Source organism: Betta splendens, chromosome 1 (genome assembly GCF_900634795.4).
Source record: "Betta splendens chromosome 1, fBetSpl5.4, whole genome shotgun sequence".
Classification (NCBI taxonomy): Eukaryota; Metazoa; Chordata; class Actinopteri; order Anabantiformes; family Osphronemidae; genus Betta; species Betta splendens.
In genome coordinates this window covers 20,659,353-20,675,779 of record NC_040881.3, presented here as the reverse complement: position 1 = coordinate 20,675,779, position 16,427 = coordinate 20,659,353, and the positions used below count along the sequence as shown (strand labels likewise).

Below are 16,427 nucleotides of genomic sequence, written 5' to 3'. Positions count from 1 at the left end.
TGCTCGGTGTGTCTTATGTTTAGCTTATCCTCTGCCTCCTTTAGTGATGGTAATGGTATCTGTAATAGGTGTACGCTAGTTACAGGGTTGGAGGCGAGGTTGTTAGACTTAGAGTCTCGGCTTCGCACTTTAGAAAACAGGCCAGCTAGCCAGGTCCCTTTAGTCGGTGCAGAGCCTCCTAGCTTAGCTGCTACCAGTCCCCCGGCAGGTCCCAGGCAGCTGGGTAAGGACTGGGTCACGGCTCGTAAGAAACGTAGCTTTAGGCAGGCGCCCACGGTTCACCACCAACTGCTTCACGTTTCAAACAGATTTTCCCCACTCAGCGACACACCCGCTGAGAAACCGAATCTGATCATAGGTGACTCCATAGTTCGAAACGTGAAGTTAGAGAATCCAGCGGTCATAGTTAAGTGTTTGCCTGGGGCCAGAGCGGGCAACTTTGAGTCTTATCTTAAGCTCCTGTCTAAGGATAAGCGTAAGTACGCTAAGATCGTAATACACGCAGGAGCTAATGACGCCCGGTTACGCCAATCGGAAGTCACTAAAACTAGCATTGAGTCGGTGTGTTCGTTCGCCAAAACAATGTCGGACTCCGTAGTTTTCTCTGGACCCCTCCCCAATGTGACCAGCGATGACATGTATAGCCGGCTGTCATCGCTCCACCGCTGGTTGTCTAGGTGGTGTCCTGCAAACGGTGTGGGCTTTGTGGCTAATTGGAGCACTTTTTGGGGAAAACCTAGGCTGATTAGAAGAGACAGCGTCTATCCCACGTTGAACGGAGCCTCTCTGCTTTCTAGTAACATGGCCATGTTGCTTAGCCTCCCCACTCCGTGACAACTCAGAGTGGAGCCCAGGACGGAAAGTCGCAGTCTTAACACGCCTCTCTGCATGTTCCCACTCTTAGTCTTAGTTATCGCATAGAGACTGTGTCTGCTCCCCGACCACCTAAACTATACAAGTCACAAACAAATCAAAGAGGAGTGACCTACCAGAATTGAATAAACATCAAAACAGTTCCTCTTACAGAACAAAGTAACAGTAAGTTAATAAAGTGTGGTTTATTAAATATCAGATCTCTCTCATCTAAATCCTTGTAAATAAATGACTTCATAAGTGACCATCACATAGATCTGTTCTGTCTCACTGAACCCTGAATGCAGCAGGATAAATATGTTATTTTAAATGAGTCGACTCCAATGAGTCACATCAACTATCATGTTCCTAGAAGTACAGGTAGAGGTGGAGGAGTAGCAGCAATTTATAAATCAGACTTATTAATTACTCCTAAACCTAAACATAGTTATAACTCATTTGAGAGCCTCACTCTGAGCCTTTCTCACCCAGACTCTAAAACTAGAAGCCAGTTGTGTTTTGTATTGTTTACCATCCTCCTGCTCCATATTCGGAGTTCTTAACTGAATTCTCTGAATTCTTATCTGACTTAGTTCTTAGCACAGATAAAGTCATTGTAGTGGGAGACTTTAACATTCATGTAGATGTTGACAGCAACTGTCTCAGCACTGCTTTTAACTCCTTAATAGACACTATTGGTTTTACACAGCAGGTAAATGAACCCACTCATCGTTTTAACCACACCCTAGATCTTGTCCTGACATATGGGGTTGAAATTGATAATTTAATAGTTCTTCCCCAAAACCCTCTGTTATCTGACCATTTCTTATTAACTTTTGAATTTAGCACAACTGACCCTATAACAGCTGGAAAGAAATGTTACTATAGCAGATGTTTATCTGACAACGCTGTTGCCAGATTCAAGCAGATGATTCCATCATCTTTTGCCTCAATGTCTTGTAGATACACAGAGAACAGTCACCTTAATCCTTATGAACAGGTTGACTGTCTTGTAGATGATGCTGCAGCTTCTCTACGTACAATGTTAGACACAGTGGCTCCTCTGAAGAAGAAGACAGTGAATCAGAGGAGGTTAGCTCCGTGGTATAACTCAGAGATCCGCTTTATCTGAGTTTAGTTGAAGGACGTTTTGGGACATCCAGGATTTGATGTCTTTTAAACAACCCTGAATTTTGACTAGTTGATCTGTTTCATTTGGTTCCAAGGACATATATAGCTGAGTATCATCTGCGTAAAAATGAAAATTAATAGAATGCTTTCTAATAATCTCAGCTAGAGGAGACATGTATAAGCTAAACAGAATTGGACCCAGCACAGAACCCTGTGGAACTCCATAGCTAATCCTTGTGCGCGTGGAGAATTCATCATTAACATGAACAAACTGGAATCTGTTCAACAAATAGGATTTAAACTATCCCAATGCTGTTCCATTAATCCCGATTCTATGTTCTAGTGTCTGTAATAGAATGTTATGATCAATTGTATCAAATGCAGCACTAAGATCTAACAGGACAAGGACAGAAACTAGACCATTGTCCGAAGCTAATAGAAGATCATTAGTGACTCTACCCAGAGCTGTTTCTGTTCTATGATGTTTTCTAAATCCTGACTGAAAATCTTCGTACAGGTTATTCCCACTCAGGTGGTCAGATAATTGTTTAGCCACGATTTTTTCCAGAATCTTGGAAATAAAGGGTAAATTTGAAATGGGCCTATAGTTGGCTAGTTGTCCAGGGTCAAGGGTTGGTTTTTTCAATAGAGGTTTGACCACAGCCAGCTTAAAAGCCTGTGGTACATAGCCTAGTTGTAAAGATTGGTTGATTTGATTTAATATGGATGAGCTGATTAAAGGTAGAACTTCTTTGAGTAATCTGGTTGGGATTGGATCTAAAAGACAAGTGGACGACTTGGAAGAGTTAATTACTGAGGTTAACTCCATATGAGTTATGGGGGAGAAGCTGTCTAGGTAAGACAGAGGATTTAATAAATTTAAAGTTGATGGATCTAGACAGTGCTTTCTGTCATTTGGAAGAAGTCGCTGCTGAATGTTTTTTCTAATTATGATAATTTTATTAGTAAAGTATATATATACATATATATATATACATATATATATACATATACATATACATATATATAAACACTTAGGGCTGCAATAATGAATCAATACGAGTCACCGCATAGTTAGGATACAATTAAATTCAATTCAATTCAATTCAATTCAATTTTATTTATATAGCGCCAAATCACAACAAAGTTATTTCAAGGCACTTTACAAAGTAAGGTTTAAAACCTCACACAACTAAACCCAACAAATCCCACATACAGCAAGCATTTAATTTGACAGCAACAGTGGAGAGGAAAAACTCCCTCTCTAACGAGGAAGAAACCTCCAGCAGAACCAGACTGGATGTGGGCGGCCATCTGCCTCGACCGGTTGGGGTGAGAGGATAGAGAGATAGAAAAGCACAGCAACAGCAACAAGCAACAACAAGCAACAACAGAGCACAGCCAGGATGGTAGGACCAGGGACTGGATGCAGGCAGGATGGTTGCATCCGCAGCTGCCCATCACAGACACCAAACTTTGAGTCCAATGATACCTGTAGGTGAGGACAGAGAGGGAGAGAGAGTGGGGGGGAAGAGAGAGAGAGGAGAGAAGCACAACTACTGGACAGAAAGAGACAAGGTTAGTTAAACATAGGACAATGATGGGAGGTTATTGGACAGAAGAGGTAGAAGGAAACAGAGGAGCTCAGTGTATAAATTAAGTCCCCCAGCAGTCTATGTCTATTGCAGCTTAACTAAGAGATGGTTCCTGTGACTAACAATAATTGCCAGTGACCTGAACCATCTCTAACTATAGCTTATATATATATATATATATATATATATATATATATATATATATATATATATATATATATATATATATATATATATATATATATATATATATATATATATATATATATATATATATATATACATACATATATATGTATGTTCTGTCGTAAACACCATTAAAGGGGAGTTGAGTAGGTTTAAATAGAATATTTTTGTGGCGCCGGTGGAGAATTAGTTAGCTAACTTTACTAGCTAGCCGAAGTTACGTCCAGGCTAAAAACAAAAGTTTCCAGATCTGATGTGGGTGCGCGCACTGTTTTGGTGTTTGAGTTTGTGTCTATGATCTTAGACCAGCGCTGCCTGAGGATATGGGTGGAGTCTACTTGCACATTCATGAATATTCAGTTTACACTCGGCGAACATTTAACATTTAATTTTACCCATAGGTAAGAAGTATAATTTATGTAGTTTTTCAGTCAAGTAAGGGTTATGCCATTAAATTACTTAGAATAAAGAATAAATAATGCAATTTTACACAAAAACCTATTTTATATATATTTTATATTTCCTCATAAGTATTGAGGAATTTCATATTAACATTAACTATTTTATCATTAAGTTATCAAAGAATAATTAAATATTATACTTTATTGTTTCTGTTGGGGAAATTGTATTCTCTACATCTGATCTTAACCTTGAACCTTGAATTGAGCTTGAATAGTCAACCTCTTGCATGGCAGCCCAATGCTATACTTACTGAGCCCCTAGAGGACTACTTATACACAGTGAAAATTTTTGAAAAGTATATATACAATTATAAATAAATACAACTATACATATATGAGGTTAGTATATAAGGTTATTGACCACCCCTGAAATAAATAAACATAATATAAAATTATACAGTTTGTACTTTTTGTTTTTGTTGCTTGCTTTTTGAAGTACAACCTCCTTCAACAGGTCTTTGTGGTGAGCTCTGGTGGCTCAGTCAGTATAGCATTACCTGCAAAGCAGGAGGTTTTCCATTTAAAACCACTTGAACCTACTACAAATTACAATTTCCCCAATGGAATCACTTATGTTTGTCTATTCTTAGTAGATATCTTATCTTTTAGTAGGAGTTTTACTTGACTTAAAACTTAAATGTAAATTCATCACTTAAATTCATTTAATTTCATCAGTTTATGGTTAGATCAAGTTTAGATTCTAGGCATGATTACGTTTTAGAGTGTATACTAACCAACCTGTTCCATAGATTTCAAGTAAAGGTTTTTTGACGTTTTTACATACAGGATGTGTTTGAGCATCTTTGCATTGTTTATTTTAAAAAACACATACTCTCTTGAATTTTTTCATGTATATAATACCTAAAAATTATAAATATACTTTATTAGGGGCAAGAATATTTTTTTTGAGTGTGTCAGCCGTTTGATTGTACTTTTATTGCTCCATCTCCTCTACCTCATTGGCTGCTGTGATGAGATAGGAAGTTATTCATTTTTCATTTTTCCCAGATGGATACATTTCCAAAACAGGAACACACCAAGACTGTAAAACACAGGACCTCATACTTCACTAAACATCAATGAATCTAAGGAGAGTCAGTCAGAGACTCCACACTGATTGGCATGCACTGAACAAGCAGAGTCAAATATGTAATATTTGCTATATAGTGTCATATTTCATTTGATTTGTTGCTGAATATGTGTCTTATTCTTTTCAGGACTCCCCACCAAAGCCAGATGTGGAGCAGAAGCTCCGCTCCGCCTCCAGCGTGGATGAACTGATGAGTCTCATTTATCCGTCGTATTGGGCTGCTCTTAAGTGCAGATCCAAGATGTCTGCGGCCAAACTGTCCCTGCGGCCGCAACTTCACCGACTGAGGCCTCTGACTGAAGCAGAGGAGCTGACATATGGTGCCGCCTACCTCAATCTAGATGTCCTGAAAAGTAGGCTTCCACTGTGGTGTAATGAAAAATGAAATAAATTGATTAACACGCAAACTATGACAAATAACGCGTGTGTGTGTGTGTGTGTGTGTGTGTGTGTGTGTGTGTGTGTGTGTGTGTGTGTGTGTGTGTGTGTGTGTGTGTGTGTGTGTGTGTGTGTGTGCAGGTATAGAGTTGGAGTGGAGGAGAACTCAGTGCATGCCCAGGGAAGTGTGTGTCGATGTGGGCAGGGAGTTCGGAGCTCCTACCAACATATTCTATAAACCGCCTTGTGTGTCCGTGTACAGATGTGGAGGATGCTGCCACTCTGAAGACAAACAGTGCAGGAACATCTCCACTGGTTACCTCAGCAAAACTGTAAGCACTGACACAAGTACTTTATTTGTGGAATGTGCATGTGGAATCTTGAAAAGGTCTGAAGCATAGTTCAAGTTTCTTTAATTCTGCAACGCACTTTACAACAAAACCTGAAGACCTCACAGAACCCCAGGAAAAACATCCTCCAACTGAAGAAACCCACAGGATGGATCAGACTGGAAACATACAGCTCCAAGTCTGACACTACAGTAAATTTAAAAAGATTAAAAGTCACGAGACCCATGCTGTCATTCCAGTGAGTTCAGACAGAGATCAGCCTAGTGTTAAAGCACAACAGGGAACAAATGGCCTCTTTTTTTGTGAACAGCACAGAGTCAGAGTATTATTACAAAGGTTACATTACTCATTTTAGACATTCTGGTTGTTATAACAGCAGAAAAGGCAGCAATTACTCATAATTGATAACAAATGAGCAAATGCAAAGTGCCAAAAGAAGCCAAGTGTTGCCACAGTGAAGTCATTCAAGAGTTGTCCCGTCAAAGTGTTACCGGCTGCATTTCCAGGATCTCAGTCTTAATCAGGCACATAAAAGAAAAAGAGGACCTAAAAAAAGCTAAATGAAAAAAAGCTGGAAAATCACTGTTTAGAGTCAAAGCTACAACTGACGCTGAGGCAGCTGAGCCTGGCGATGTGTTATCATCCATCACATTGCCAATTGTGGAAGGAACTGCCCCACCATTTATTTAATATAATGGTAACCCTGTTATAAGATAGACTGAGGCTGCCCGATGTGATTGATTGGCCAAGTCAAAGAGTGGCCCCTGAAACAGACAGGACACCAAGCCTCAGTAGCTGCTGGTCCAACTAATATTCTTGCAGTTGTTCTCTGGTCACTTTGAAAATCTCCTGGATTCCCTCAATCCAACAGTCAAGCCAGAGGCCACCATTAAAATGTACTGAATAGAAATTATTGGAGAAGCGTACCGCCAATCATCATCCTCACATGTAACTCCTATCGGTCAGGTCTCTGCCCATAGAGCCCAGCAGGGCCTGTTCTCCTGTGGACCCACCACCCGCAGGTGCAGTCGTCAGGTTGAGCAGAGGCCGTGTGATCTGTCAGTGAACAGGTCACCGGTACCAAATAGAGTTGGGCCTGTCTTCATTCACAGTCTGTACTTCAGAACCTAGCTGGAGTCCCCCAGCCATTCAGCAGTTATAACCATATTCTTCTTGCCATTGATGAAGTGGCTAAAGACTGGAGACACAATCTGGCAGTCAGTAATTATGCAGGTCCAACCACACAGTGACTGAACATGAAGTATAGTGTAGTGTCTATGCGGCACACAAATGCAGAAACAGATCTAATACACATAAACATTACCAGTGTTATAGAAAAAGTCTTCTGTTTTGTTTTTGTTCTTGGCTGTTATCTGAGGCTGCTGGTTGGAATTTACATTTACATGCATGTGAACTCATGTGACTTTCTGAATGTGATTTATTCTAATGGTTTAGAACCAAGGAGACACTGTTTCTCTTCTTGTCATTATGAACTTTTCATTGTGCTGATCTGTTTTGGCAGCATCTTGGCAAGGGTTAAAAGGTTTCACCACTTAGTAAGTAATAGAAGCCTGATACTGAGTACCCTGATGTCCACCTGCTTGTTTTCTGTGGACGGCTGAACTGTTAGCTGTCTGTCTGTCTAATGAGTTCTGCTTTGGCCGTTGTTGGCTGTGTTACCTTTAGCATCATGCATTAGTTTAGCCTCAGCAGCCTAGGAAACTGCACGTAATGGCCAGATGGAAATGGCATCTCCCTGGTTCCTGCACCTTCAGTTACGCCACTATTAGGTCAAAGTGTTTGTCGGTGCTCTAAAAGCAAACATACTAAGCAGATTCATCTTCATCCAAATATGAAGCCTCCATTTTATGAAAACTGGGAAAATACAGAGGTAAAATAAACCAGCAGCAACCAGCAACAAACAGTAAACGCCTGAAACAGGAAATATATGTACATAAAACATCTGTCATATATTTTAGCATCCTAATGTTCTGCTTCATTACAATGCAGTGTTTGAGTGCGTTTTGCTCTTCAGTTAGAATGGGTAGAATTCAGTATAGAGAGAATGAGAGAATGTGTTATTGAAAACAGTCATGCACAGCAAGAGTCCTCCTTAACTTAGATGTTCTTTCAGTGGTCATGTGTGTAGGCTTTATATTGATGGTGAACTCCACCAGATCTAAGACCCTCTAATAGAGCAGATGGAGGAGACCGTCAAAGCTGCTGAAGGGCCTTGAGACATTGAGTGACTTTACTGTACTTAGTTTGATGTTAATTAGGTGCCTTGTAAGTCCCAGCTCCTTATCACTCTCCCTGTGTGTGTGTGCGTGTGTGCGTGTGTGCGTGTGCGCGCGTGCGTGCTTGTTTGCGTGAACTAGACAATGTGTGCTATTACATCCACTGTGTTCATCTCTCTAAAGCTGTTTGAAATCTCGGTGCCGATCAGCCAAGGCACCAAGCCGGTGACCATCAGTGTGGCCAACCACACCCAGTGCAGCTGTCTGTCCAAGCTGGATGTTTACAAGCAGGTTCACAGCATCATCAGGAGATCCCTGCCGGAGTAAGCACCACACACACACACACACACACACACACACACACACACACACACACACACACACACACACACACACTGTAAGCAGTTCTATTAACAGTCCTCAGATTCAAAGAGCTGCTCTGTTTACATGTGGCTCCTGTACATTTGTTGGCTATGTGTGTTTGCTTATTTACAGTAGCAAATTTCTTTCTGGTTAGAGCTTTGATTACTTTAGTGTTATGATACAAAATGTGGGACGGTTGAACCATTAACAAAGCATAAACAGGACGGTTGGACCAGTAACTCAACGCAGACAGGACAGTTTGATCAGTAACTGAACACAGACAAAACCGTTAAACCAGTAACTGAACAAAGACAGGGTGGTTAAACCAGTAACTGAACACAGGATGGTTGGACCAGTAACTGAACATAGACAGGATGGCTGGACTAGTAACTGGACACAGACAGGATGGTTGGACCAGTACCTGAAGACAGACACAAATAGAGCAAATAGAGAGAAGGATAAAAAGCTAAGAGAACTGGACATGATTATGAAATCAGTGCAGTTTGATCTGTACTGTATGATGACCTGCTGTAATATGACTACTGTAGATGTAAATCACAGGAGAGGCTGAAACTAGATATATGCTACACACACAGTGAAGTGAGGAACGCTGAAACCTGCTGCTGTTTCATAATGTACACACTGAACATGATGCCTCAGATCAGGGCACATTCCTACAGCTACAAATTATCTAGCGTTTAAGAGCTCACGCAAATGTATGCATGAAGAACATGCATGGATGACATTAAGGGAAGTGAAGGAAAAGCTCTTCTCCCGTAAATTCTCGGCATCTTTTCCTCTTTATATTCTTATTTCTCCTTTAGTCTGTAGCTCTGTTGAAGCTTGAATTTAAACCACACAGCATCTCTTCGACTGTCACGACTGTTGGTCTGTCTGCAAACACTGGTTCCCTTCCCACTGGCCTGGTTCCCTTCTGTGCCCTAGTCGCTGGTTTGGTTTGATAGTTGACTCTTTGTGTGTTAGTGTGTGTGATTGTGTAGTATTTCAGGAGGTCTATTTTTATTCAATTTGTAGAACTTAAACAAAGTATCTGATTCCTGCAGAAACTCAGCATCAGGCCACAGTTTGTTTTCACTCACAGGGTTAATCAATAATTCTCCAGAAAACTGAACTATTCTGAGGTCATGCTATTGCTTGCTTTATCATGCTGTGAACTATTCACAGTCACCACACATTAAATATGAAATTACAGTTGACAGCAAAACCTTGGCCAGATGAAGCCAACAGGACAACATCATCTGCAAAAAGCAAAGATGCTATCCTGTGGTCAACAAACCAGACCCCCTCCGCCCCCTGGCTGCGCCTAGAAATTCTGTTCATAAAAATAATGAACAGAACTTGTTGACAAAGGGCCTGCCGAAATCCAACATGCACCGGGAACAGGTCTGACTTACTGCTGGCAATGCGAACAGAGCTCTTGCTCCGGTTGTACAGAGACCCAACAGCCCTTAGCAAAGAGCCTTGGACTCCATACTCCAGGAGCACCCCCCACAGGATGTCATGAGGGACGCGGTCAAATGCCTTTTCCAGATCCACAAAACACATGTAGACTGGTTGGGCAAACTCCCACAAATCCTCAAGCACCCTGTTGGGGGTATAAAGCTGGTCCAACGTTCCATGAACAGGCTGAAAACCACATTGTTCCTCCTGTATCCGAGGTTCTACTATCGGCCGAATTCTCCTCTCCAGTACCCTGGCATAGACTTTCCCAGAGAGGCTGAGAAGTGTGATCCCCTATAGTTGGAACACACTCTCCTGTCCCCCTTTTTTGTGAAGAGGGACAACCACCCCGGTTGTCCAGTCCAGAGGAACTGTCCCCCTCGTCCATGTGATGTTGCAGAGGCGTGTCACCCAAGACAGCCCCACAACATCCAGAGACTTGAGGTACTCAGGAGAGATCTCATTCACCCCCGCTGCCCTGCCACCGAGGAGCTTACAAACTACCTCGGTGACCTCGGCCTGGGTGATGGACGAGTCCACCTCTGAGTCCCCTGCCTCTGCTTCCTCAGCAGAAGGCATGTCGAAGGGGTTGGGGAGATCCTCAAAGTACTCCTTCCACCGTTCAATAACATCCCCAGTTGAGGTCAACAGCTCCCCACCTCCACTGAAAACAGAGTTGGTAAAGGACTGCTTCCCCCTCCTGAGGCGCCGAACGGTTTGCTAGAATCCCTTTGAGGCCGAGCGATAGTCCTCCTCCATGCTCCTACTCACCACCAGGTGGTGATGAGTTCACAGCTCAGCCCCACTCATCACCCAAGTGTCCAAATCATATGGCCAAAGGTCAGGTGAAACGACTACAAAGTCTATCATTGACCTCCAGCCTAGGGTGTCCTGGTGCCACGTGCACACCCTTATGTTTGAACATGGTGTTTGTTATGGCCAAACTGTGCCTAGCTCAGAAGTCCAATAACCTAACACGATTCGGGTTCAGATCAGGGAGGCCATTCCTCCCAATCACGCCTCTCCAGGTATCACTGTCGTTACCCACGTGGGCATTGAAATCTCCCAGAAGAACGATGGGGTCCCCAGTTGGAGTGCTTTCCAACACTCCCTCCAGAGGCCCCCTACGGTTCCACCTGTGGATGGTGGGTCCACCTGAGGACGGTCCCACGTCGCACCTTCGGGCTGTGCCCGGGCTCTTACATAAGAGCCCCAAGCCCGGGCCTGGCTCCAGGGTGGGGCCCCGGCTGCGCCATACCGGGCGATGTCTCGGTCCTTGTTAGTCTGCTTTTCATATGGGGTATGTGAACCGCTCTTAGTCTGACCCGTCGCCCAGGACCTGTTTGCCATGGGAGACCCTACCAGGGGCATTTAGCCCCCGACAACATAGCTCCCGGGGGCTCTCGGGCACACAAACGTCTCCACAACGATAAGACGGCGGTTCAAGGAGGAGGACATCAAAACCAAATCAGATAAATATCAAAATAAAAGTTTGTCGTCATTCTAATCACTAAGGCTAATGAGGCTAATCACTTTGTCAGTGACTTTCAGTTGTTGTGGTCTTTGTTGTTTTCACTGGTTTGTGTTCCTGTATCTTCACTGATTTTTAGTTCTTGCTGGATTGCATTGGTTAGTTATTGTTGCATATTTATGAATTCGTAATTTTCTTATAATAATTGTTCTTGCCTCTTTTTCAGACCAGTTTGGTGTGCATCTTAGTGACTTTTAAAGATCTCTAGATAGTTTGCACTATTGAGAAGGAAGGAGTGAGTCTTACAGAACTTGTTAATCAGTTTACACTGATAATTCAAATGATGTTTGTGAGTCAAATCGTAATATACACTGGATTTGATAACCACTTAAGATCCTTCTGTCTGTATGTTTAAGGTGCCCAGTTGCCAATAAGACGTGTCTCCCTGGTCAGGCTTGGAGCTCCGGGCTATGCCAGTGTAGCTCGGCTGCCAGTGTGAACCACAACCCCCCTTTACCACCACCACCTCCTTCATGGCAGCCGCAACAGAACCTCGGTGAGTGGATATACACAAAAAGCTTTACTTTTTTCTGGTGATTTTTTCAGTAAACAATAAATAAAGCTAATATTACTGGCTGCTTGTGTCATTTAAATATGTATATTGAATCAAACTTGGTATATTTATATGCATATCCGCTGGTAATGTAACTTGTTTTAAAAACTAAAGATGAAAAAAAACTAACTCTAAACTGATTTACTGAAACTGATCAGTTGTGTCATCAAACATTATAATAAAAATACAATAAAATAGAATAAGACAATGCTATATTATATAAGTACACCACCACACACAACAAAGAACCTGAATATTACGTTTACTACTACAAATAATAGCACAACAACAATTGCACAGATCACTACACTAAGGTAAATGGGCAATATGTTTCACCTAGAGGAGACATGTGCTGTATAGAATGAACAGTGTTGAACCAAGCACAGAACCCTCTGCAAGCCAAAGGATTCCAAAACTAATCCTTGTGAATGTGGAAGAATTATCATTCACCTGAATAAACTGAAATCTGTTCAACAAATAGGATTTAAACCATCCCAGTCCTGTTCTTTGAATTCTGATGCTATCATCCAGTCTCTGTAATAGAATGTTGTGATCTATTGTATCAACTGCAGCACATAGACCTCATCAAAGTAAATAGATATTACTGAGTTCAGAGAATGCCTTTATCATACAGATACAAAAGTTACTGATGGAGCAGCTAAAATCTACAGCATAAGATAAAAAGGGTTATATTTCCAGCATAGCTGAAATAACTGCAGTCAAAACATCAATTACCTCTTGGTTAGATTTAGCCAGAAGCTATGTGGGAAACTCCAAGGTGAACTGGAGACCAGTGTCAAAGTCAAATCAACCGTGATTTTATGTCCAAGGGCCACGAAAAGGGGTTCAAGGTATTCTGTTAAGACATCATAGACTTATTTATTGTTTTGTATTTTGATGTAACTTCTCAGAAAGTCCGGGTTATTGCTCCATGATGATTCATTCCTAAATGAAACATTCACGTTAGCTGAGTGTTTGTGATAAGAGAATGCTCATGCAGAGTATTTATGGCTGCTGTGTGTTTGCTGAGTCAGTCTTTGTATGTTTGTAAGCTCCGCTGCGTGTGTTTGGCTACGATAACACTTTGGACTGAGTGTAAACAAATGAGAAACTGAAGAATGTTCAGAGCCCAGAGTAGCACAATCCACAGACACAGATACATTTGGTATAAAAGGGCCAAAAAAAAATTGAGACAAAGCAGGACGTGAAATTTAGTAAAACAAGTGGTTGTGATGAAATAATAGTTCAAGGTAAAATAGTTCCATCATTAGTCCAAAACCTGCAGTTACACAAACGAAACACAAAGCAGCTACTTAACATGGGATGAGAGAGAAGAAAGACCACAAGTAAGGACTTAGCCACTTACTGTCAACATAAATTGGTTGAGCAGGTGGGAGCAACCAGAGCAAGAACGGAGCAGAAGTAGTGGCCACAGACAGAGAGGGGAGGGCAGCTAGGTGAAGATACAGTATGACTGACCACATACTCAGAGCTCTGCAGGATACTAATAGCTACAACTACTACAAAGCCACTCTGTAGAAAACCACAGACCAAAACCAACCAGGGTAGATACCAGGGGTTCAGGGTAGACACACAGGAATCAATCTGGGGTGAGGCGTGTAAAGAAGGCTGGAAAGAGAAATCACAATATGACGTTATGTAGGTGATAATGATTAATGTAATCAGAGCATTAAAACATGTTTCCTGTACAAAGGGTACTTATGCACAAAAACCTGGCTTAATGACAAATCTACGCCAAAATTTACTACATTTTCTATGTAAAGTAGAAATTTGCGCAGAACTGCAGTACTGTAGCTCCCTGGCTGGCATAAGTACTTTTACAACTATTAGTCTGTTGGCGACACTAAGAGGTAAAGCAGGGAAACTGAATATAGCCACACGTCTGCAATTAGATGAGAGGATATAAAAATATGAGCAAAACAGTGCAAAGATAGCCCTGTTAGATGAACTGTTAGAGGCTCTGTTAGAACCACCTCAACCCTCGGCCTTGCTGCCTGCATCAGGCACGTACCACAGCACCCCAGCCTGCCTGAGCTACAGCATCGCAGCTTCTTCCAGCTACAGCATTGCTGCATGCCCCTGCAACTGCCCCACAGACTGTTGCTGCAGACTCTCTCCCTGCCTGAGATGCCTCGACCACCAGATATCAGTGTGCTCCAGTCCCGCACCCTGTCCTGAACTCCCAACGTGCAACTGCAGTCCTCGCCCAGCTACGTCTGATCTCTGCTGCACCTGTCACCTTGCCAGGTCTGACCTCTGCTGCACCTGTGGCCCAGCCATGTCTGGTCCGGGCTATACCTGTCATCCAGTCACGTGTGGTCTCTGCTGCTCTGCGAAGCCACGCACCCGAGCAGCATCCACGTCCCTTTCAAGCTCCAGAGCAGCAGTCGTCATGCCCAGTTCAAGCTTTAGATCAGCAATTGTCTGGCCCGGTTCAAGCTCTAGAGCTGCAGTCTTGTCCGGCCCAAACCACTGCCCAGCATTCATGTCCTGCTTTTGTTCCAGCTCAGCGTTGTCCAGCCCAAGCCTACTCAAGCTCTAGTTCAGTCATGTCAAGCTCCTGCTCAAGATCCAGTTCAGTCATGTCAAACCCCTGCTCCAGCCCTAGTTCCTGTTGGTCTGGAAGTGACCATTCCAGCTTTTGTTTCCTGGTGGCCCGGTAAAGCGGACCTCTCCAATCATAGTTCCTGATGGTCTGAAAATGACCAGTCTAGCCCTTGTTTCTAGTGGCCCAGAGATGACCATGTCTGCCTTGGTTCCTGTTGGACTGGAAGTGACCACGCCTGCCTTGGTTCCAGTCGCCTCTGTTCTTCTTTCGTGTCTGCAGATGTTCTCTGCAGGTTCCAGGCACCGGTGTTACTGTTGGCCTGCTCCCTCAATTGGCTTCTGCACCTGTAGAGCCTTCTGAGGTCCCACTGCTTTGCTCAGCTCCCAGGCTCCTGTGTTCAGAGTCGCTCTGCCGTCTGCACCCAGCTGCAATGCCCCGGTACCGTGGTCCTACTTTTCTGCCCTGCTCTGCAGTCCCTAGCCTTCAATTAAACTCTTTTGTCCCTACATCTGGTGGTCCAAGCAACTCGCTCTTAGCTGCACTGCCGGACTGGTGGCCTCACCTTCAGGCGTCGCTGGCCCCCTCCACTCTCCCATCTCCTGAGCTGTCTTCCACCTAAAGGACGTTGTCGCTCTCTGTGGGCCTCTGGGTGTGTTTCGGTCCGAAGCCGGCCTCCCAGAACTTGACATTTGCTCCTGGGGAAAAGTGAGACTCTCCTCGCCTCCCCCTTTCTTTGAAAGGAGTGTTTTGGACTCGAAAACCAATAACCTATGGAATCCTTTGTTTTGCTTGTGGTCATGTTTTCTAATTCCTAGAATTCCTAGGTGCAACCAGCTGCTGAAACCAAGCAAATCTGTTAAGTAAACAATCGGAGCAATAAATAAATAAATGAATGAATGAATGAATGAATGAATGAATAAATAAATAAATAAATAAATAAATAAATAAATAAATAAATAAATAAATAAATAAATAAATAAGAAGCAGGGATGTACCTTAGGCTAACACATTCATAACTAAACAATTTTTGTACTGTGGTTTACCTTGGAGATTAATACTAATACCAATAATAGTGCTAAGGTATGTGCACATACTAATACAAACATATACATACAATATACATACATATGTGCAATATTATACATATCCCATGCTACTTAATAAAAGTCATGACATACAACACCACAAATTCCATATTCACACATTATTCATATTGGTAGTGATAGGTATCAATAATACTTACAGTTGGATTTGGAAAGTGTCCCACTACAAGGTTAGTAAGGCTGTAGCTTAACATTATTCACCCAAAGGGTGAGGCAGACGTTCGTGCATGAACAATGCCACTTGTGGAAGCCAGGGTGATGTGAGGGGCTCGGCCACTACGCCCATCCAGCAAGCAGAGGAAGGAATCCCAGCAGCCAGGGAGCCCACACACCTTCAGTTCCAGGAGGGCAGGTGTTGCGACCCAAGCCGCCCACACAGAGCCCCCCAGGCAGAGCTGCAGCAGCCACAGAGACAGCACCTGAGGCCAGAGTGGGCCACCGGGGGTCAACGCTGTCCGCCCCATGAGAACCAATGGCGAACACTCCCCCCCGGCGGGAGGGTCGGCCTGAAAGAGTAGAGCCCGAGGACCCACGGTCCGTAGGGAGCCCGCCAGAAGATGCCCCCGC

The 16,427-nt window shown here is 43.1% G+C and overlaps 1 protein-coding gene across 5 annotated transcripts in view; it reads left to right on the top strand.

Moving 5' to 3' along the window:
- LOC114857071 (vascular endothelial growth factor C-like) overlaps positions 1 to 16,427 on the top strand; it is a 53,185-nt gene that overhangs the window by 16,050 nt on the left and 20,708 nt on the right. For 4 of the 5 annotated variants that reach the window (XM_029153224.2, XM_029153195.3, XM_029153177.2 and 1 more), the window contains 4 exons: positions 5,443 to 5,668; positions 5,835 to 6,025; positions 8,464 to 8,603; positions 11,992 to 12,131. In XM_029153224.2, the coding sequence (XP_029009057.1) occupies positions 5,506 to 5,668; positions 5,835 to 6,025; positions 8,464 to 8,603; positions 11,992 to 12,131 (634 nt within the window). In that variant the 5' untranslated portion in view covers positions 5,443 to 5,505. The remainder of the gene's footprint in view (positions 1 to 5,442; positions 5,669 to 5,834; positions 6,026 to 8,463; positions 8,604 to 11,991; positions 12,132 to 16,427) is intronic. The other variant, XM_029153186.2, reaches the window with a different exon arrangement.